Source organism: Solanum pennellii, chromosome 9, assembly GCF_001406875.1.
Source record: "Solanum pennellii chromosome 9, SPENNV200".
In the NCBI taxonomy this organism is placed as follows: Eukaryota; Viridiplantae; Streptophyta; class Magnoliopsida; order Solanales; family Solanaceae; genus Solanum; species Solanum pennellii.
This window is the reverse complement of record NC_028645.1, coordinates 77068756-77092431: the sequence shown is the minus strand read 5'-3', so window position 1 is coordinate 77092431 and position 23676 is coordinate 77068756. Positions and strand designations below refer to the sequence as shown.

Below are 23676 nucleotides of genomic sequence, written 5' to 3'. Positions count from 1 at the left end.
TGTCCATGCTGAATCTGCGAAGTACTTTCTGAATGTACTTCTCTTGTGATAATACCAATTTCTTGGCCTTTCTATCACGGACAATCTGCATGCCAAGAATCTGCCTTGCTGGTCCTAAGTCTTTCATAGCAAAAGACTTACTCAACTCTTGCTTCAACTTCTGAATCCTGCAAGTATTATGACCAACAACAAGCATGTCATCAACATAAAGCAACACAATAATAAAGTCACCATCAGAGAACTTTTGCACAAAAACACAATGGTCTGAAGAAGTCTTCTTGAAGCCCTGCTGACTCATAAAAGAACCAAACTTCCTGTACCACTGCCTGGGAGCTTGTTTCAAACCATACAAGCTCTTCTTCAATTTGCAAACATAATTCTCTTTACCCTTGACTTCAAAACCTTCCGGTTGCTCCATATAAATTTCTTCATCTAAGTCACCATGGAGGAAAGCAGTTTTAACATCCATTTGCTCAACCTCTAAATCTAGACTTGCAGCCAAGCCTAGAACCACACGAATGGATGACATCTTCACAACTGGAGAGAATATCTCATCAAAATCAACTCCCCTTTTCTGATTAAATCCCTTGACAACTAATCTAGCTTTGTACCGTGGAACTGGATTACCATCTTCATGTTTCACCCGAAAAACCCACCTGTTTTTCAAAGCTTTTCTGTCTTTAGGTAACTTAACCAAATCAAAGGTATGATTATCATGCAAGGATTTAATCTCATCTTCCATAGCATCAAACCACCTTTCTTTTTCTTCACTTTCCATGGCCTCATCAAGACTCTCAGGTTCTCCCCCGTCAGTCAAGAGTACATACTCATTGGGAGAATAACGAGATGAAGGAATTCTCTCTCTACTAGATCGTCTGAGAGAACTCTCTGGAGCATCTATAATTGGTTGTTGGACAACCACATCATCTTGCACTGGAGCATCAACAACATCATGCCGGTCATTCTGAACATGATCACCATCTTCATTATCAACTTGATTTTCATCATTATGAAGATTTTCTTCCGGTGCAATAGTCAAAGGAACTGGATCAACATCAACTAAGCTCTCACTACTCTGAAAATCAGCCTTGTCAGCTTTGTCAAAATCTTCAATTGTTTGGTCTTCAAAGAACACAACATCACGGCTTCTAACAAGTTTCTTCTCAACAGGATCATAGAAACGATAGCCAAATTCATCTTGACCATAACCAATGAAGATACACTGCCTAGTTTTAACATCCAACTTTGACCTTTCATCCTTAGGAACATGTACAAAGGCTTTACACCCAAAGACTCTAAGATGATCATAAGAAACATTCTTACCAGTCCAAACTCTGTCAGGGACATCACCATCTAAAGCAACAGCAGGAGATAAATTGATAACATAAGCAGCAGTATTAAGTGCTTCTGCCCAAAAGGAATCTGACAGCTTAGCATCTGAAAGCATACATCTAACCCTCTCAACTAGAGTTCTGTTCATCCTCTCTGCTAAACCATTTAACTGAGGAGTCTTTGGAGGAGTTTTCTGATGCCTAATACCCTGCTCTCTGCAATATCTATCAAAAGGACCAATATACTCACCACCATTATCTGAGCGGATGCATTTCAATGTCTTCCCTGTTTGTCTTTCAACCAAGGCCTGAAAACTCTTGAACACATCAAGTACTTGATCCTTGGACTTCAAAGGAAATACCCAGAGTTTGCGAGAATGATCATCAATAAAAGTCACAAAGTAAAGTGCACCACCATGAGATCTTACCTTAAAAGGACCACACAAATCAGAATGTACCAACTCCAGCAAATCAAGCTTTCTTGAAGGCGGATGACTCTGAAAAGAAACTCTTTTCTGTTTACCGGCTAAGCAATGAACACATTTCTTCAACTTTGCTTGTTTCACTCCAGAAAGCAAATTTTTCTTAGCCAAACTATCAATCCCCTTCTCGCTCATATGACTCAGCCTTCTATGCCATAACTCTGATGAAGTATCATTCTCCACCAAATTTACTGAGTCTCTGGACATGGAGCCCTGAAATACATACAAGTTAGACAACTTGTCACCACGGGCCACAACCATCAAACCTCTAGTAAGCTTCCACTGGCCAACACCAAGTGTATTAACATAACCCTCATCATCAAGATATCCCACAGAAATCAAATTCAAGCGAACATCTGGAGCATGCTTGACATTATTGAGAACTAGTTTGGAACCATTGTTACTTTCCAAACAAACTGTCCCAATGCCAATAACTTCAACTTCATGATTATTGCCCATTTTCAACGTTCCAAAATTACCTGGAGTATAAGAAGAAAATAATTCCTTCTTTGGCGTGACATGAGAAGTAGCACCAGAATCCACAAACCAGCTAGACTCATCACGAACAAGATTAATGGCATTTGCATCACAAGAAACAAGAAGATCATCATTAGCAACAACAGCAACACGATTTTCATTATCGCCTTCTCTCTTTTGTTGTCTCATATCTCTCTTGTGCTTGTAACAATATTTCATGATATGCCCATTCTTGTGGCAATAGTCACATGTAATATTCTTGTATTTAGACTTTGACTTGCTTCTACTTTTACCTCTATCATTCTGACCTCTGGACTTGTTTCTCCCCCTATCTTCAGTAACCAAAACATCGGAGTGTGAAGCTGAAGAAGATGAGGCTTGAGATCTTCTTCTCATTTCTTCATTCAAGACACCACTCTTAGTATATTCCATGGTTACAACACCACTGGGAGCAGAATTAGTCAAAGAAACTCGAAGAGTTTCCCAAGAGTCTGGCAGAGTATTAAGAAGCCAAAGTCCCTGTATCTCATCATCAAACTTTACACCCATTCCGGACAGCTGGTCAAGAACACCCTGAAAATCATTAATATGATCAGAAATAGGAGTGCCCTCTTTATACCTGATATTCATTAGTTGTTTCAATAGGAACAACTTGTTGTTGCCAGTCTTCGAAGCATAAAGTGTCTCGAGCTTGTCCCACAAACTTTTGGCATGTGTCTCATTCACAATATGATTTCTAACATTATCTTCAACCCATTGTCTAATATAGCCACAAACCTGCAGATGCTCAAATTCCCATTCTTCATCATTCAAAGACTGAGGCTTATTAGAAGCAAACACAGGTAAATGCATCTTCTTGACAAATAGAAGATCTTTCATCTTGCCTTTCCAAATATGATAGTTACTACCATTTAAACACACCATTTTGCTCATATTTGCCTCCATCATTCAAAACGACAATCAACAATAACCAATGCTCTGATACCACTTTGTTGGGAAAGACAAGGCACTAACAAAGAATGCCTGACAGGATAACAGCGGAAGAATACCCAAGTCTATACTTTCCCTTTTCGATTTGAACCAAGAGAAGACAAACAACCACAAGCAATATGATAGTAAGGCAGCAAGTAATTCAACCAAACAAATATAACAAGGCAATAATAAACCAATCACACAAGACACCAAGATTTACGTGGAAAACCCTTCGATGTGAAGAGTAAAAAACCACGGGACCAAAAGCTCCACTATAATCACCAAGAGTTACAATATTGTTCTCCAAAATTGGCCACAAAACAAGTGCCAAACAACGAGCAACAACAAAATAAGATTGCACCAAATCTAGAGAATTAAAGGAGCAAAATCACCAATTTCGCAGCTACTGTTCACGACAGCAAAACTGAAGCTGCAGGCCACCAAATCCAACTCTGTCAGTTCCTAATCAAAGATTGAGATGAAGATAATATGCTGTCCAAAAATCAGCTCAATCGGACAAGAAACGAAGCGGGAATCGCAATTTGAAGTTCGCTGTTAGGGCTGAATTTTGACTGCGAAAACTGCTCTTTTTCTCTCTTTTTGGCTGCTGAAAAAACTCTCTGTGTATATGAAAATAAGACCTAAATAGGCTTATATTTGCCTCATAAGAATGGGCCTATGGGCAAAAATGGGTTGGTTCAAATTGGGCTTTTATTTATCCACATAGGAAGGGAAAAAGACCCATAACCAAACATACATGTGTTGATGTACTCATGATTATCAATAGTAAGTTAGACTCTACTTGGATGGTTGTTACCTAATGTTTCATTTTGTATTGTATTATATTCTTTTGTGTCATAATGTATGATTTTAATGAAAACAACATTTAGAAAGACAACAGTCTTATTTTTTTTTTGTTACATAATGTCACACATCAACAATCTGAATGATAAATCTACAAGAAAATTAGGGTATAAAATAAAGTTAAAAGTGTCTATTTGTGCACATCCAGAGTTAAATATCATAATTGTCGACTGACACAAAGTAAGGATTATGTTTATGTATAATAACTAAAGATAAAATATGAGGAGAAAATATTAAGGTAACAACGCGATCACACCAAATCGATCAGCTGTTACACAAAATGAAGATTTTTGAGATAATAAATAAATATTTCTTTAACTTAGATTCAACTTATACAAATAATTTTTTGGCATCATACATATATACGCTCTTTAATTTGGATTCAACAGATATTTATGTCCTCAAACTTTGGATGTGCACAAGTAGATACTTAAACTTGTATAAAGTGTCGTACCTGACAACTATGTCCTATGTGACACCCTACATATATTAAGTCATTTGTCTACTTGTTCAATTTAATACACGTTTAAGTGTCTATTTATATACGCTTAAAGTTAAAAGATAAAACGTAAAATAAGATCAAGTTAAAAAGTTTATCCTAAATTTTTATAGTACATTAACAATAAAGAAAGTGCAATTTGGTAAATGTTTGGACCTATGTCACAGTGCGCACGTAATAAAAAATCACCAAACCGAAAGGAGAAGCATCAGATACTATACGTTCTCAAAAGTCTAAAAGTAGCATTTAGCTTTCAGTAAAATTTCAAAGGGTTATTAATTATTTGTTTTGGAGACTCGGAGAGACCATAAGGATTTCAAGTTTATGAATTTTCGATTGATTTTTTTCTTTTTTAAAAAAGGTTATTGGTGAATATAATATTTGCGTAAAGTCTATTTCGTAAGATAATGTGAACACCCTGCCTGCATCGTTGGGTGCAAACGAAGAATTAACTAAAAAACAATAGATTCCACCATTATAATTTGTAAAGACTTAAAGAAATACACGGAAAACTAAGTGAAGAAAGAATAATATTAATGCGTAATCTAATTAGGTCGATGAGGAAATAAATTTTACTGTTGGATAAATTGTTACCACATATAGTATATGATTAATATGAAACGAATACTTACAAAATTCTTGATGTGAGACTATAAGTCATACATTTTTGCTATCGATTGGCTCACATGTGGTGCTTTCAAGTGTCGTTTTGAGTATCTACTCTATGAATTACTCCTAGGAGCCATGAGCGAAGTTAGGTGGGGGTTCTCGAATTTAGTCGAATTCACTAGCTTTTCTGTAGATCTTATATTTGTATTAGAATTTTTCTTTTTTTTTTATATATATATATATATATATATATATATATATATATTAACTTGTGAAATCATAACAAAATTGATTGACGGATATATTTTCATCTCGAGACTTTTGAAAAGTCTGTATTTACAACTCCAACTCATTTTATGAGAGGTTGATAAAAGGAAGAACGCAAAGAAAGGAGAAGAACTCTGTTTTCGTAGGTTTTCATTTACTTCTTTTTGATTTAATCATTGAACATATGTTATCCATGATTATTTTCCGTTGTAATTGAATCATGAATAGTTAAACTTTTAATATCTAGGTTTGATAAGATTGTTGTTTGATAATTGTACGGGAAAAAGACATAAATTGCCCCTTCAAACTTATTCCAAAAAGTCAGTTACATGCTTAAACTATTCAAAAGTGAATTTTCTAACTCCCTAAAACTGACGTGACAAAAAAATAAAAAATACGCACGTTAGTTTAAAAAAAGAATAAAATAAAAAGTGACAATCCTCTTTTCTACCCCCCACACACCTTTTCTTCTTCACACACACTCATTGTCTTCTTCTTCTTCATTTTTTCTTTTTATCACACTTTATTTAATCACAATCTAAAAGCATGATTTTTTTTTAATTCGCAATCAGGTTAATTTCCATAGATTTGTTAGTGAATAATTGTATTTTATCTATAAAAATTTCGATTGATTGTTTCTATCTTTTTCAAATTTTTTTAACTTTGTTAAAGAAATTTTGGTTGTTAATCAATTTTTGGGTTTGGTGGTGATAACAACATTATGGGTTTGGTGGTGATGGGTGGCGGGTGGCAAAAATTAAAATAAATAATTGAAGGTGATGAAGAAGAAAAAATCGATATTGATAATCGTGGTGGTGATATTTGGCGTTGGGCGACAATGAGTGGGATTTAGTGATGAAGAAGATATAATTATTAAAGAACTAAAATAATTAATTTGTGACTAATTAGAGTAAAAAATAGTTAATAAAAGAAAAAATAATTAATAAAGAAAAGAAATTAAAAAATATAATTTTTGACATGGTGCTAACTTAACGCTGATGTGGCAGCGAGTGTAATACACCACATAATGTGAGAGTGGTGTTACACGTTTCAGGGTGATAATAAATTCACTTTTGAATAGTAAAAGCGTGTATTGCTACCGCCTGTATTGTATTGTATTGTATTGTAATGTTAGTTTAAATACAATATTTGTTTTAACTGTTATTTAAATTTTATTATATTGTACAATTTTGTAATAATCACGAAAAAATTTATTTTATTTAAGATCAATTTGGTGTGATCGTGTCATTATCTTTATTTTTTAAAAATTCTGAAAATCTAAAGAATTGTTAGGTCTCTTTCATGATTCGTATTCGTATTAATAAAACATAATCAAACATATTTTTATCATTATATATGTTCAATGAGAGATTTCGAGACCTTCTCTAGAAATTAAGATCAGTCGGTGGTGCACCCCTCAAAGAATCCCACCTATCAACTTTCTTACGAATTTAATAGTTTATTGATTTGTATACATGTCAAATTCATTGGGTTGTGTTTTAAGACAGGTCAAACATGTCAATTTGTGTTGGCCTTGTATTAGTCAATATGTACTGGTCAAACCTTAACTGTATGTTGTCAATTCGAGGACACGTGTATTAAAAAACCATGACGCATGGTGCATGAAACATTTTTCTGTCTCAGAGAAAGTAACCTAATTCTTAAAAATATTTCGAGTCTACAAGTTGTTTGTGTTCAAAGTGGTTATAATTTGAACACAAACAACTTGTAGACTCGAAATATTTTTTGTTCTTCTTAAATTCTGTTAAAAGTATTTCTCCTTTTCTATCTTATGATATCATAAATCGAATTAAGCTGTTAAGTTAGTATTTTGAACACGATATAATAAAAGTCGAACATTAAGAAGGCTAGTTAGTAGTCGGTTGGATTTTATTCCTTTTTTTTTAGTTTTAGTATCATTCCTTTTTTCCTCTTGGTTTAAGATTTCTAGCTATCACCACGTGTTATGTATTTATTTTGTCTAGGTGTTTTATTATCTTATTTTTTTTAATGTTTGTTGCTAAATGTATTTTTCACTGTTTGTTCAATGAAGAGTCTTTTGAAAATAATTTTTCTTCATTCGTAAGAATAGGGGTAACACATAGGATTGCACTAAATTTGTTGTTGTTTTTTCTTATCATCTAGTTATACTTCTATTTTAATTGTACCATTTTTTCTTGTAGGTTTACTCTTCAGATTTGTTTATAGCCATCTTTCCAATAAATATTATGCTTTTTCCTGGATATTTGGGTTATTAGCCCGTCTTCCTTACCCTATCAAATCTTTATCAAATAAATCCAATAAAAAAAAAAGAAGAAAATGTTAAGAGACATTATGCAACAATGAAAGTGTGTAATCTATCTAAATATTGTATTTATCAGAATAATGTAATATGAAACAGTGTGTTACAACCATCCAAACAATGTTTGTAGACTAAAGAACAATTGGTTCTTGATTTGAAAAGAATCTCTTGGTTTTGGAGTCTCTGTGAGTCTATGTTTATGATGCCAACAGGGTAGACCCCTTCTTTTTGGGAAACTAAGGAATGGGAGGGCACCAATGTGTCAAAATCACCTCTTTTTTTTTTTTTTTGGCAAAATAATTGTTGGATGTAGGTTGAAAAGATTTTCAAATTTTTTTGAGAATGAGCTTTTCAAGCTGATTTACTTTTTTCACCCACAAAATTTCAATTATAATACATATTCAAGAAATCGCGTAAATTGCATAATTTCGTAAACCATCAAGTCTTTGGACTCAAGTTGCGCTCAAACATCATTAGGCTGAAGTAAGTGTGTTAACTGGACCGGATCGGACATTACAAATACACCTTCTCGATATACCGGATTTGGTTCCCCACTAATGGGTGGGCCGGTATTAGTCTCAACAGTAATTCCAAGAAAAGAAGGCCTGTGACCCGCCAAGCAGTTCTATCGGGTCTATGGGCGGGGGTCGGGTTTTGGCCCATCAGGCTAAAGGGCCACACTCGGACAATTTTTTTCATCACTATTTATAGTTTGAGTCAGTTATCAGTATAATAAATTGTTATCTATTTAATTTTGTAATAATTTTAACTATTTTTGACAATAGATTGATTAAATTATATATATATATACTTCTAATATATACTAAATATATACACTATATACTATCTATTATTATAGTAGAATGCTTACATTATATTATACATATACTTGTAATATATAATAAATATATTAATTAATTTCCTTTTTTCATGTAATTAGTATATATTCAGTCATAAACGTATTTTAAAGATAGTAAAATAAGTGCTTGTATAGTCCCTGTGATGGTTCGTGTGATATTTAATTAGTTTATTGCGAAGAATAAATTAAATTACACATACAATAATTGGTACTCCCATCAAAAGTCCTCTTAAGATGATAGAGTATATATGTCTAATAAATTAGCACAACAAATTAGTAATCCAAAGTTATGCTTATACACCAAACATTAAAAAGTTTCTTTCCTTTTTCCAATATTCAATCTTTTCAAGTACAAAATACGAAGTATAATAAAAATCAATTTATATATAGCACTCAACAAAATTCTCCTTATTTAATTAAAGCATATGATAAAATTATTCATACATAACTCTGTGTGTGTAGTACTTCTAATTAACGTTGATCTTGGAGCGGTCATTAATATAGTTATGATGAGTGACTTTATGATCATTATCATCAAAATTAGACATATTTCTCATCTTGTTTTTGACATGATCAATATAATTAGAAAACTTTTCGTTATCATCTTCATGATTTATCTGATGATGATGAACTATTGTGATCATGTTGTTCTCTATAGAGGACTTGTTCATAGCTTTCATATATTCAGCCTTAAACTTGTGAGTTGTTGCACTATTCATGTCTCCTCCTACGTGATTATATTCCACGAGGACCTGTTTAGACATAATATAATTAATTAAATATTATAATTTTGTAAATAAAATGATCATACTATTGAAATTTTCACCTGAAAAAAAAAAAAAGCACATATGTAAGGAGGCATAATAAATACATCAATTAACTAAAATATGATTACACAATTTCAACATGTTATTATATCAGGTAAGAGATCTTGGATTCAAGTTAATCAAATAGTAATAAAGTATTTTCATTTGTTCGACCTAATAAAGATAACAAAGAATTAGACTCATACATGACGTGAAGAAGCATGACACATAATATAAGTACTTCTCCCATTTCAATTTATATGTGTTAGTTTGACCTGACACAAAATTCAAGAAATTAACAAAGACTTTTAAAATTTAGTCTAAAATAAGTCATAGACATTTGTATTAAATGTAAATTGAACATTTTAAAATTAAATTATTAGGAAATATAGAAATGTATATTCACTGACTAAAAGGGAAAATAATACATATAAATTAAGACAGTAAGAATAGAGTTTATTCAATAGTACTATACCATGTTGGAGTCAGAAGACAAGTTGTGATTTAACTCAAGACAAAGTGGTTTTAATACAGAAGCTTTAGCTGAATTAGTAGCAAATTTTGGATTTTCATCTGGAAAACTAGGGCGAAATGATCGAAAAGCTGGATTTATATTCACTACTTTGAAATTTTTTTCACTAATTCCTTGGGATTGAATAGTACTATCTTTGATAGTGATTTGTTTTTTTCCCATTTTTCAAAATATTTTGAGAAATAACCAAATTTGAGATGGGGAAAATAGGGTTAGAATAGAGCACATAAATAGGAAAGGGTTAAGCAATTTTAATTAAGTTTCTTAGAATCTTAACTAATCATGTGTTTCTCGTTTTGCGTGTGAATAATTTGTTTAATTTCATTGAGACTTAAATTTCAAGGAGATATTCCTTATGGGCCATATTAACAGACAAATTATCTTCATGGTTTTTAGATAGTCATTAAAAGAGATCATATTCGTGTTAATAGCTTTCCTTTCCTAATTAACAATAAGATAATGATATGCGTACATGTGTTGATGTAGTACTCATCAATATATATATATATATATATATATATATATATAAAAAAAGGGGATCGATCTCCCTTAAATGGTCTTCTGAGGCGAGTCTGTCGTATAAAGTTTGCCTAGTGCAATTTTATATTTTCCGTATGGTTTGCAGGCTATTACACCAAAATAATAAAGGTTGTATTAAAAGTCAGAATGCATATATTACTTAATTATGGTTTAGCAATATAAAAATGTAAAGTTACGACACGTGTATACATATATTTATTAGGTTAGTATAAATATCAAATGGAGATAAAGTTTAATGGTACATCAACTATTAAAAAGTGCAATTTGGTAAATGTTTTTGGACATACGTCACAGTGCGGTCGTAATAAAAAATCATCACCAAACAGAAAGGAGGAGCATCAGATACTATACGTTCTCAAAAGTCTAAAAGGAACATTTAGCTTTCAGTAAAATTTCAATTGGTTCTTACTTGTAAATTGTAATGTAACAAGAAACTCATTAATTATTTGTGTCGGAGACTCGGAGAGACAATCATGAGGGACAGAACTTTTGAGTTTATGAAATTTTAGATTTTTTATAAAAAAAAATGTATTAATAAATATAATATTTGTATAAAAGTTATTGAATTCTATTGAAGTCGTACCTGCGTGCATCCTTAGGTGTAAACAAAGACACCAAAGGAATAGTATGAATAAACTTTAAAAAGCAATAGATCCCACCATTATAATTTGTAAAAAAATTAAAGAAATACGTGGAAAATAAGTGAAGAAAGAATAATATTTATGTGTAGTTTATGGTTTGAACTCCTAAATCACTAAGTCAATTTCTAATTTTATATTCAGGAGGTTTAAAATTAATATATAAACATAAATATTCTTTAAAATATCTTTAAATATACAATGTAATTTTTTGCTGAGGTGGTTCGGATGAACCCCCTCGGCATATTCTAGGTCCGTCCCTCTGGCGGAACGTTACTGTTGGATAAATAATAGATTGATTGTTGTCACGTATAATATATGATATGATAAATATGAAACGAATTATTAGTACTTACAAAATTCTTGATGTGAGACCCTAAGTCATACAATATTTTTGCTATCGATTGGCTCACATTTTGTGCTTTAAAGTGTCTTTTCGAGCTTTTATTCTTCGAGTTACACTTGGAGAGTTGTCAAATCCCCGATTAGCCTATGGCGCCACATTAAGGCAAAATTCGGATAGTTTTTAATTCGTTCATTAAAGGATATATGTAAAGAAAGTGCTTGATCCTAACACATGGTGTCAGAGTTAGACTCATTTCAAATTATTGTTCACCTATGTTGGATTTCCATTTAGAAGTGTTTATGCTCCAGTTGAGATCTGGGCATCGATAGAGGGATGAGAATTTGGTCTCCTTATATAAACTAGGACAAGTCTTTTTGGGTTTTATTTGCTCTGATTTCTTACCATAAATAGGTTTTTCTTTTAGGAAAATATTTTGAATTGACTAATCTGTTTCTTGTAGGAAAAAGGTTTAGGACTCTATAAATAGAGGAATGTTCCTTCTAACTTAATCAGCATTCACAATGTAGTCTTAAGGGCTATGAGAGTTTTGGTTAGAGGGAGAATTTATGGATCACAAGCTTGATACGTTATCACTTGTGTGAACCTCCCATGTATTCCGAGTGAATTGGTTGAGGTTGTTTCCCTCTGTATTTTGTACTCTCATATTTATAGTGGATTGCTCATCTCCTTTGTGGACGTAGGTCGATTGACCGAACCACGTTAAATCTTTGTGTCTTTTGGTATATTTCTCGTTGTCTTCTTACTCGTGGTCTTTTGAGGCTTTGCTAGCTTCCGCAGTTACACCTACTTATTTTCGGTCCTAACAAATCCCCCTCATGAGTTAGCTTTTGAGTTTGAGTTGAACTCAGGTGTCATATCTTACCGTATTTAATTAATACGAGGAGAACTTTAATTTGTTTTTGTAGGTATTCATTTATTTCTTTTTGAATTAATCATTGAACATATGTTTTTCATGAACTTCTTTTTACGTTGTAATGGAATCATGAGTAGTTAAACTTTTAATATCTAAGGTTGATGTACAAACATGAAGGTTGTTGTTGTTTGATAATCATATGATTATACAGATTTTTTTTCAATATGGAGTTATTTACTTGATTGATTCTTTGACCTCCACAAGCAATAGTTGTAGTTCTGATCTCAAACTTAGATGGATCGATACTGTGTTCATCATCATCATCATAGCTAGACATAATCTTGCTCTTCATATGATCGATATATCTAGAAAACCTATCATTACTACTAGTGTCATTATAATTAGTATAATCTTGATTCTCCATATGATCTCTTGTTGCAAGCTTATGTACAGGGGATCCTGTTTTAGACTCGATTATTTCGCTATGATTATATTTCATATGTATCTTGTTTGAGGCAATTTGACCTTTTGAGTAACAACTTGCTTTAATTCTGTGGCTTTAGCAGGGTCGCTTCTGTGATGATGATCACTGATTGCTATTTTTTGATTTGGGATTTCGGGAAAAATATCGAAAAATTGAAGTTGGATTTAGTGATTTGAAAATCTTTTCACATACTCCTTGGCCTAGAGAGTGAGTGTCTCTTGATGATGGTTTGGTTCTTACCCATTTTAGAGTACACCTTGGGAGAAGGTTGGATGCAGAGGAGATGGAGATCATATATTATGGAGACTCATTACTAGTTTATTTAATCATGTTTCTTCTCCACAAGGTGTAAAATAGTCATTAGTCATGAAGGGGAATCACATTCTTGTTTGATATTTTCCTAATTTACAAGATTCCATTTGGATGGTTATTGTTACTATTGTATTGTATGTTAATGTCGTTCGATTAGTATTCAAATTTTATTATATCATATTATTAAATTCATCATTAGATAACAATGAAATTTTTTGTTTTATATAACGATCAATTTGATGTGATAACATTGTCACCTTATATCAGTGCGCTAAAATAAATAATAGAACAATGTGTAACAACCATCCAAACGAAGTGTGAAGACTAAAGTACTACTTCGTAAAAGAATCTTATAGTGATTGGTTTTGGAGTCTATGAGTGTGAGGCCAGTAGTATAGACCCCTTAATTCTTTCTTGGGCATGATGAAAGTAGAGAATTAATGGAGGACAACACTATGTTGAAATCACTTTTGTTGCTACACAACACATTGAGATGAACTTTTCTAGGTTAAAAAAATTGTCTACTCACAAAATTTCAATCTAAATGCATGTTTAATTATAACTTTAATGGTGTGAATTGCAAAGTGTTGTATATCATCAAATCTTTGTATATAAATTGTATAAATCGTCTAGGATAACAATGAGTCAAAGAGCATCGTGCATTGATGGTTCTTGCATAGTATAACACATTATTTCGAGTACATAAGCATTATGAAAAAAAATTAAGAATTGAATTAATCAAATCCCCTTTTTATCTTTAACTTCAAATACTATATGTTCAAAACCCCTACTAGATGGTCACTAAATATATATGCATAGTCTGAAGTTTAAAAAAAGACAAATAGTCATCACCCAAATATCGAATAATTTTATCCACCAAAATTTAAATAAATGGAAATAAATCACATAATAGTTTTTACTAAAACAATAAGTTTATACTGTATTGACTCAAAGAAAGCAAGATTTTTTGGGTATCTCTCTATCAAGCAATCAATCAAGACCACAAACTTGAAAAAGTCATAAATTAGCACAAAAAAAATGAGTAATGAAAATCATTCTTATAACACCAAACATTAAAAAAACTTCTTTCCTTTTTCCAAGATTCAATTTTTTTCTACAATACAAACACAAAGTATAATAAAAATCAATATATATAACACCCAATAACTTTTTTTCCCCTTATTTAATCAAAAGTATAAAAAATTGTACATATAATCATTGTTCAAATATAGCTCCTTCATTTGTTCCCCACCAGCAAGCATCAATAGTCTAATTATTAATGTTGAACTTGAAATAGTAAGTGACTTTATCATCATCATCAAAACTAGCCATACTTGTCATCAAAACTAGAGATACTTCTCATCTTGCTTTTGACATGATCAATATAATTAGAAAATCTATCATTATCATCTTTAGGACCTTCATTTATCTCATGATGATGATCTATAGTGATCATGTTCTTTACAGAAGACTTGTTCACATCTTTCATAGATTTACCCTTGAACTTGCGCGTTGTTGTGCTATTCTCTCCTACAATGTGATTATATTCTACGAGCACCTGTGCAGACATAATATAATTAGTTTAACTACTTGTAAGTATATGAAGAGAAAAAAAAAAGGTTAAATTTTGTAGTATGTAAGAGATTTTGGCCAAACAACAAAATTCACTTGTTTGACTCGTACAGTCAAATTTCTTTATAACAAAATCAAGTTTATCTAGACAAACATCGTCGATTCAAACATGATCATGATAAACAGGTAATAAGTACCGTATTGTTGGAGGTAGTAGAAAAGTTTTGATGACATTTGCCTTGAGATGGAATTTGCTGGTGATTTAACTCAAGTTGATCAACAACAGCAACTGGTTTTGATATATTAGCTGTATAATTCCTCTGATGATTTATTTTTGGCTTCGTAGTAGCAACAAATAGTGGAGAATTTCGGCGAAATGATCGAAAAGTTGGACTTATATTCATTGCTATCTTGAAAATCTTTTCACAAACACCTTGGCCTTGGGACTCACTCTCTTTATTCATGATTTGAGATGAGAAAATGGAATTGGACAGAGCAAATAAATAAGAGGAGATTAAGGAATTTAATTTTTTATTTAATTAGACCTTAGTTAATCATGTTACTCGTTTTCGTGTGAATAATTGTTAAATTCCAGGGAGGCTAAAATTTCAAGGAGATATTCCTTATGGGCCATATTAGTAGACAAATTATCTCGGAAAGATTACATAAACTAATACATTTTAAAAAATAATTACTGATTTTAGCGATACTTTTTGTTTATTACCATTTATAGTAATTTAGTAATCAATCTGTAATATGTATTAAAAGTGAATTATGTATTCAATATATTTGAATCTATAATTCTTTTTGAAACATATTATGTTTGTTTGGTAAATATTTGTCACATTGTATTATATGTGTATTAAAATGTGTGATAAATGTATTATCCATCATTAAAACTTGTATTATATGTGAATAATAAATTGTTTTTGTAATATGCATTAAACTTGTATTATAAATGAATTAAAGTGGTCAAGTGAAAAAAAAATGTTATTGCTATAAATAATAATTTTTTTTATTATAATATATTTATGTAAGTTTCCCAATTATCTTCATGATTCTACACAAGGTTTAGATAGTCATTAAGAAGGATCATATTCTTAATAACTTTTCTTAGAAGGTTAGATGTAAATATCAAATGCGGATAAATACTGATCGTACATGAGAAAGTGATCAAATGTGGTAAAGTTTTAATTGGACTTGTGTCACAGTTAGGTCGTAATAATAAAAAAAAAACATCACCAATCACCAAACAGAAAGGGGAAGTATCAGATACTACACTACTTCAAAGTCTAAAAGTAGCATTCAGCAAAATTTCAATGGGTTCATACTTGTAACAAGAATCTCATTATTTGTGTTGGAGACTCGAAAAGACGAGGATAATCAAAGACGGAACTAGGATTTTGAATTATGAACTCCACATTTTAAAAAAATAAAATAGTTATTAGGTTGTCAATAAATTATATATACATAAGTGAATTTTTAATATATATATTACTGAATTATGTCGAACTTGTAATTGAAATGCTAGTTCCACTCGTGAAGATAATGCGAACACCCTGCCTGAATCATTGGGTATAGACGAAGACGCTAAAGGAACAGAAAGAATAAAGTAAAAAAGCAATACATCCCACCATTATAATTTGTATTTTTGTAAAGAAAGACATACGCAAAATAAAGTGATGAAAGAATAATATTTATGTGTCGATGAGGGAATTAAGTTACTGTTGGATAAATAATTATAGATAGGTTGTTGCCACATAGTATATATATATATATACATATATATTATGTATATGAAATGAATAACTTACAAAATGCTCTCACGTTTTTCTTTGATTCTTCCAGCATGGGAATAGACCCCTTATATATCACTATCGGTAATTAACATCATTAGTCAACATTATTTATCGTTAATCGTATCATCATCATTAGTTATTAGTATTTAATATCATTTCAATACTAATTATTATAGTCTTACCACCATAATCACTTTTGATAATAACTAAACCATAAGATACTACCCACAACCACCATCATTAGTCAATACAGTTCCAAATCAACACACAAGCCCTATAGTTAGTCATCATCCAAACGAATGTCATATAAGAATTTCAAATATTTAATTGCTATAATATAAGATGCAATTTATTTGATTGATTTTATATTTTTTACTTTTAAGCAAAACGAAATTTTACATTTAGATATTGAGAAAACAAACCGTCTTAACTATTTAGTATTCAGATCTTAATGCGACAGCTTAAAAATGTATAATTTATGTATATTATATATTAATATTAAAAAATATACATTTATGATTTATTAGCTATTATTTCGAGTAGACATTTATTTATGTCAACTGCTCTTATCTAAGAAAGTTAAATTACATAAATTTTATAGTGTTAAGAGCTAATTACATCCTATTCTCACTCTTTCTGAGTTACAAAAGTCCTTTAAAATGTAATGATTTTGAATAAATCATTTTCGCCCTGATATATTACCTTTGTCGATACAAGACACAAATGTCCCGATATGTCGCTCAATGTTCCTATACATCGCGTCCCAATACATAACCTTTGTTGATACAAGACATGTCCCAATAAATCGGGTAAGAGTGATGTATCTAAGAATAGGATAGAGTGAGGAAAATACGGGTTTTGGAATTTTATCAAATGAGATAAAATTTTAGAGAATCCAATAAAATAAATGGAAAAATTACGCAATTATTAAGCAAACTTATACTACTTAGTTACTCATCATAACTATAATTTGCTATAATTACCACTCGTTACTAACATTGATAATTAATTATGTGGACTGACTTCGAGTTGTACAGTTCACGTTTGTACAGTTAGCCGCATTTGTATAATTCGTAACTAAATAATTTTTTGTTTGATTTGTATCTGTATACAATGGTTTATATTTGTATATGACGATGATTTCCTTTGATATTTCAGTTTTGTCACCATATACATTCAATCTTTTTTGTACAACTTTTTAAAGTTTGTATAAACTTGGAGTTTTCAGATTTTGTATAATATAATTTATATAATATGTAATTTGTATAACATATTCGATATAACTGTTTAACGTTCATATGTTTATATTTGTATCAATCATTATTTCAAGTTTTATCATATTTGTGTAATTTCAGACTTTATATTACTCAACTATACAAAAACATGCGAATTATACGAATGTAGCCATGAATTATACAAATTATTTTCCTCTCTTGCTCACTTCTCTCCTCCCTCTCCCACTCTCGCCTACCTCTCTCCTCCCTCTCCCAATGTCGCTCGCCTCTCTCCTCCTTCTCCCAATCTCCTCGCCTCTCTCCTCCCTCTCCTAATCTCTCTTTTCATATATACAAATGCATATATATATAATATACAATTATCTAACCAATATATATATATACATAACCTCTCTCTCACTCTCTGCCTTCTCTTACTCGCTTCTCTCCTCCCTCTCCCAATCTCTCTCGTCTTTTTCTTCTCTATAACATGTAGCTATGAATCATAATTATTAAACTATAGCTATGAATCTTTATTAGAGATACCATTTGTAATAATTTTATTATTTTGTTTCTTTATTTTCTTCTTTCTCTTCTTTTGGTCTTTCTTTCCCTTTTATCATTAGTTAATCTTCTTTTTAATTTTTTCAATATCTTTTTCTCTTATTTCTATATTTTTTCCTTTTTTTTTTAAGAAAACAAAATAAATACAAAAAAATGAAAATACCAACTAACTATTTTCTAATTAATAAAAATAAATAAATAAAGAACTAGACTAGTATAATAAATCTTAATATTACCACAAGAATATATGTATATATATATATACTCTGAACAAAAAAAATGTTAATGATACCATAACAATATCATTGAATAATGAGTAGGGTGCGAACAAGAAACCTTATACTTTTCTGGTTATTCTATCACATCTCTGATTCATAACACCATTACTAAATGGTTGTGACTGAAGTATATCAGATATCACAATATATTGAAACAGAGAAGTAAGTTGAAATGAGCCATGAAAGAGTAAAGAGATTATCAATTTCAAACTTACAAAATCAACAAGTAAAAAGTTGAAAAAACAAATCAGGATGGTTTTTCTGTTGACTACTGCTCATGGTGTTACACAATTTTTCCAAAGTAAACAAACATTGGCTCAATTTCCTCATTATGAAACAGATGTGACAAGTCCAAAACAGAATTATATGTCGGGGAGTCGATAAAAACAGAACAGTAAGTTGAGACGAGTTAATACGGCTAGTTAAGTTCACACCCATCCAACTTTTACAATTATATGACAGAACATGATCGTATATAGGCTCTATTGTTTTCACTATTCCGGTTCAGACATGATGCACATTGCTTAAATATCTGTAAACTGAAATAACCACAACAACATATGAGCTACTGAGTCAGTTTCTGAACGATATCTGTTAGCCAAAAATATGTACAACAAATCAACATGAACAATAACAAAGAAAACTGAAAATCCAACATATTGTCCTTGTGTATTGATATTTCCAACTTGATCATGTTTGATAAAAGACTACTTTACTTTCAAATAAAGAAGTTATGTAAAAATCTTAAATTTGAAGTTCTTAAAGTTGAATAGAATAAAAGTGCAATTTTCAATTTTTAATAGAATAAACTGCTTCACCAATCTAATAAAAAATAACACCAAACCCATATATCAGAGTTGGTTGTTACCAGCTCACCACTTTTGTGTTCCACAGGCTGCCAACTCCCCTTCTTCAAGTAAAATTTGTAGACTTTTACTCCTTTTAATTGACTAAGAAGAGGTGTGCTTCCATGACTCGAATTCTTCATATACATCAAATGATCAATGAAAAATGTGACCTTTTCACTTGTTGAAAACACGTCGAGTCTCCTAGGCTGACAACTCCATACCAATGCATCCACAAATGTTGAGCTCTCCCTATTGTTCCATATAATGGTGACATCTAAAACGTTCACATGCGGATTAGAATCATTATGGTCCACCTGCAAATTTTGAATGTTGATGTCGCTGGCTCTATAAGATACAATGCGAACTTCAGACCAAGAGATCGAATTTGATAGGAACTTCCTCAACTTACAAAACCATGCTCCATTTACATTGTCACTCTCTGAGAGTTTGAAATCGATTCTTGAGTACTTCAGTTGACTTGACCTTCTCACAAATTTAATTTGAGGAATGTCTTTCCATGTATACTTAAGTGATACCAAGTTTGGTGCATCAATCTCCCATATTCCTCCACAATTCTGAATCTTCAAAAACTTCAGGGAAACCGACTTAATCTTTTGAGTATTCATTGTTTCCAAGCCCCAACAACAGTTAAAGGTGTAAGATTCAATCAACGGACAACTATTAAGTAGAGTCTGAAGCATGTTTTCGTCTAATGTTAGATAAGATAGAGAAAGTTTTCTCAGAGAATTGCAATTCACAACAACAACACTAGGCAAAAGAGTACAAGATTCCAGCACTAATTTTCTGACAGAGTTTACGGCCAAGATTGCGAAAATAAACAAGGGGTATGATGATATGGTAAGGTGTTTTACACCATTTCTAAGTACAACGCCAAGCCACTTATCAATCATAGGGACAAGTAAAACTTCATGAGAATTTTCAATGAACGTTTCAACTGATAATTCAAACTTTTGGATAGGGATTTTTCTGTCCCAATATCTCCTCATGATATGGTCAACTATTTTCATATCATTGTCTTTTAAATAATCAATTGTGAAATCCAAGTTTGGAAGATTCGACCAAGCTTGCAGCCATGTTTTGGAAAGAATGCTCATCCGAGTTGCTTCTTTAAAACTAAGAAAACAGAGTATTTTATGAATGAGACATTCCGTCAATATATCAATTGAAGGTGCCCGTACCTTAAAACCCCATTTTTCGACTCCGCCAATCAACTCATCGCCTCGCTTCTGCAATTTCTGCCTAACACTACCAGCGAATTCAAACATTATTTCCTTGTGATTTTGATTCTCACTTGCTTTTTCTTCCCATTAGCTTCGTGGCTTTATTCAATTTATAGGTTATGCCTTCAGTAGAAATCAACAACACAAAAAAACACCTATATAAACTAGAACACTACTAACATATAAATGGTAATTTTATATATATATATATATATATATATATATAAGTATCAGAAAATATTATTATCTTTTAATAAATACCTACTGATTTTAATGATATTTTTATTTATTACCATTTATAGCATTATATAACAATACTTTGATAAATCTATAATATGTGTTAAAATTGAATTAGGTATATATAATATATAGGGAGAACACATAAGCGGCCACAAGAGCTTCTTCCTATTGTACACTTAAACCACTCAAAGGGTGTACCTATCAAACACACTTGGCTGACTTGTCACCTGTTGTTTGAGGCACGCCTTTTGAGCGCGTGAAGTGAGAAAAAAAAACTGATGTGTGTGATTGGCACACTTAACGGTCCAAATCTTCCCCTTTCATTTATCCAACTCTAGATTTTTCCCATTTTTTTTATTTCTCATCTCTTTCTTCTTCACATCTCACCATTTTTGCTGAAAATCAAAAAAAAATTCTTCGTTCATCTTCATGATTAAACAAAACCGATAAATAAAGTTGCTAAAAATAACTAAATATGGAGTTGTACCTTTTTTATTTCTTGGTAATTCAAGTTTTAATCATATTTGTTAATGATAAAAAAGAGAGGAAGAAGAAGAATTGAGCTATGCAAGTTAGACAATATTGTTTTGGAGGAAAGGGGAAGATAAATTATGAAATAGTTTTATATTGTTTGGGAGGAAAGGGGAGGATAAATTATGAATTTTTATTTCTATAATAAAGTTAAAAAGAACAAATAGAGAGTTCATAAAACTACTAATGGTGGAATTTAAGTTGGCAGTGAGGAGGGGTTTCAAAGAAGAAGATGCAGAGGGGGCTGCTGGATCTGATATTTTTTTTTGTAAAAGATACTTTTTTAATTTGTCACATGTCACGGTATGATTGACTCTTCTTTCATATTATAGTATTTGAAAATCAATCACTCTACATATTTTTGGGTAATGTCATTGAAGTGTCTAATAGACACACTTTGTGTATAGATAAGGTGTTCAATACGAATATGGCCTCATTAAGGCGTCTAAACGAAAAAAGCGTGCAAGTTCAAGGGGTTGCTTATGTGTTCAACCTAATATATATGTATTGTAACTGTTTTAAAATATATTATACTTGTTTGGTAAGAAATTGACATGTTGTGTTATAAGTTTATTAGATTGTGTGATAAGTATATTATTTATCAATAAAACTTGTATTATATGTGTTTTATATATTGTTCTCTGTAATATATAATATTAAAATTGTATCATAAATATATTAAAAGTGTTCAAGTGAAAAGAAAATATTATTGCTATAATAATAAATATTTTCTTAATATAGTATATTTATGTAAATAATAGTAGTGTGTTTAAGTTATAAGCTAAAATTAAAGGAAAAAACATTAAGTTCATGAATGCAATTAAGGGTGTAAGTGTTCACAGTTTGGATAAAAATATATAAATAGAAATGCTAACCTAATTGTTTTGAGTTTGCACTCTCCTTAATTTTAAATTTTAATATTATATATATTTTAAATTTAATTTTTATTGGCCCACGGGCCGGCCCTTTCGATATTTGTCAAGCCCCACAAATCAGCAGACTTATTCAGGTCAGACTAAAAAGTTCTTTTCTCAAGTGGGCTCCAAAAATCACAGCTCAGTCCTATAAAATCCCGGGTTAGGCCAGGTCGGCCAACAGGCCTAGCCCATATTGACGGCTCTACCTGAAATCACACTCACAGATCAACAATTGTCTTCATCACATCATTCTTGAATTTCAAATTCATTCTCTCTCCAGTTTATCGATTTCTAGTTTCTAAAGAGATAAAACTATTTCTTTATCAATTTCTTTTCTAGTTCTTGAATTATCGTCTGAAAAAATATTCTTTTTACCTTTTCGTCTACAATTTTCTAATATCGTTGTTGTGTAATGTTTATCCTGCTCAATATAAATGTACTTGATATATAAATACTACCTAATGTGTCATTTATATGTATCGAGTTCTACAATTAGGGGTGTACATGGTCGGGTTGGTTCGGGTTTTCCAAATATCAAACCAAACCATTTGTGTCGAATTTTTAAATCTATAAACGAAACCAATAAAACTCGAGTTTTCGATTTTCTTCGGGGGTTTCTGTCACGACCCAAAACAGGTCGCGAGTGGCACCCACACTTATCCTACTATGTGAGCGAACCAACCAATCTAAACCCCAACATTTTAACCATAATGAACAAAATACGATGCGGAAGACTTAAAACTCATTAATGAAAATCAATTAAATAACTTCTAAAAACTCAATACTTATTGTTCCCAAAAACTGGAAGTCATCACCACAAGAACATCTATCCTCAATTTACTAAATCTAAGAATATCTAGGAAGCTAAAATAAATAACAGCTAGTCCATGCCGGAACTTCAAGACATCAAGACATGAAGGAGAAGATCCAGTCCAAGCTAGAAGCATTAGCTCACCCTGAGATCCGACGTGATGAAGACTGGCTAGAGTTGCGGTTGAGTTGAAGACAACGGCACGTTTGCTGCACTCCACAAATAACAAAGAAAAACAATTACAAGTAGGGGTCAGTACAAAACACGAGTACTGAGTAGGTATCATCGGCCAACTCAAAATAGAAAGCAATATATTTCAGATAATACATAAAATCAACTAATATTCTTAACAGGTGATAGCAACAAGTATAAGAATCATTTACAACATCACCAAACACATCTATGAGGACTCAAGCCTCCACATCATACTCTTTTTGGGAAACAAGTTCTTTAGATTGAGTATATTA

At 31.4% G+C, this 23676-nt stretch overlaps 3 protein-coding genes across 3 annotated transcripts; all 3 read right to left on the bottom strand.

The window, feature by feature from the left end:
* Nucleotides 1-8969: 8969 nt before the first annotated feature.
* On the bottom strand, nt 8970-10207 carry LOC107030803. Its single transcript, XM_015232051.2, has 2 exons — nt 9944-10207; nt 8970-9414 (listed from the first exon to the last, which is right to left on the bottom strand). Exons 1-2 carry the CDS (start codon nt 10160-10162, stop codon nt 9130-9132), a joined length of 504 nt encoding a protein of 167 aa, XP_015087537.1. The 5' UTR covers nt 10163-10207; the 3' UTR covers nt 8970-9129.
* A 4122-nt stretch (nt 10208-14329) lies between these two features.
* LOC107030589 lies at nt 14330-15311 on the bottom strand. The gene is made up of 2 exons (XM_015231854.2): nt 14964-15311; nt 14330-14752 (listed from the first exon to the last, which is right to left on the bottom strand). Exons 1-2 carry the CDS (start codon nt 15228-15230, stop codon nt 14519-14521), a joined length of 501 nt encoding a protein of 166 aa, XP_015087340.1. The 5' UTR covers nt 15231-15311; the 3' UTR covers nt 14330-14518.
* A 4124-nt stretch (nt 15312-19435) lies between these two features.
* On the bottom strand, nt 19436-20824 carry LOC107030424 (FBD-associated F-box protein At5g38590-like). The gene has a single exon (XM_027919464.1). The coding sequence runs from the start codon at nt 20753-20755 to the stop codon at nt 19436-19438; it is 1320 nt and encodes a 439-aa protein (XP_027775265.1). The 5' UTR covers nt 20756-20824.
* Between the last annotated feature and the right edge of the window lie 2852 nt (nt 20825-23676).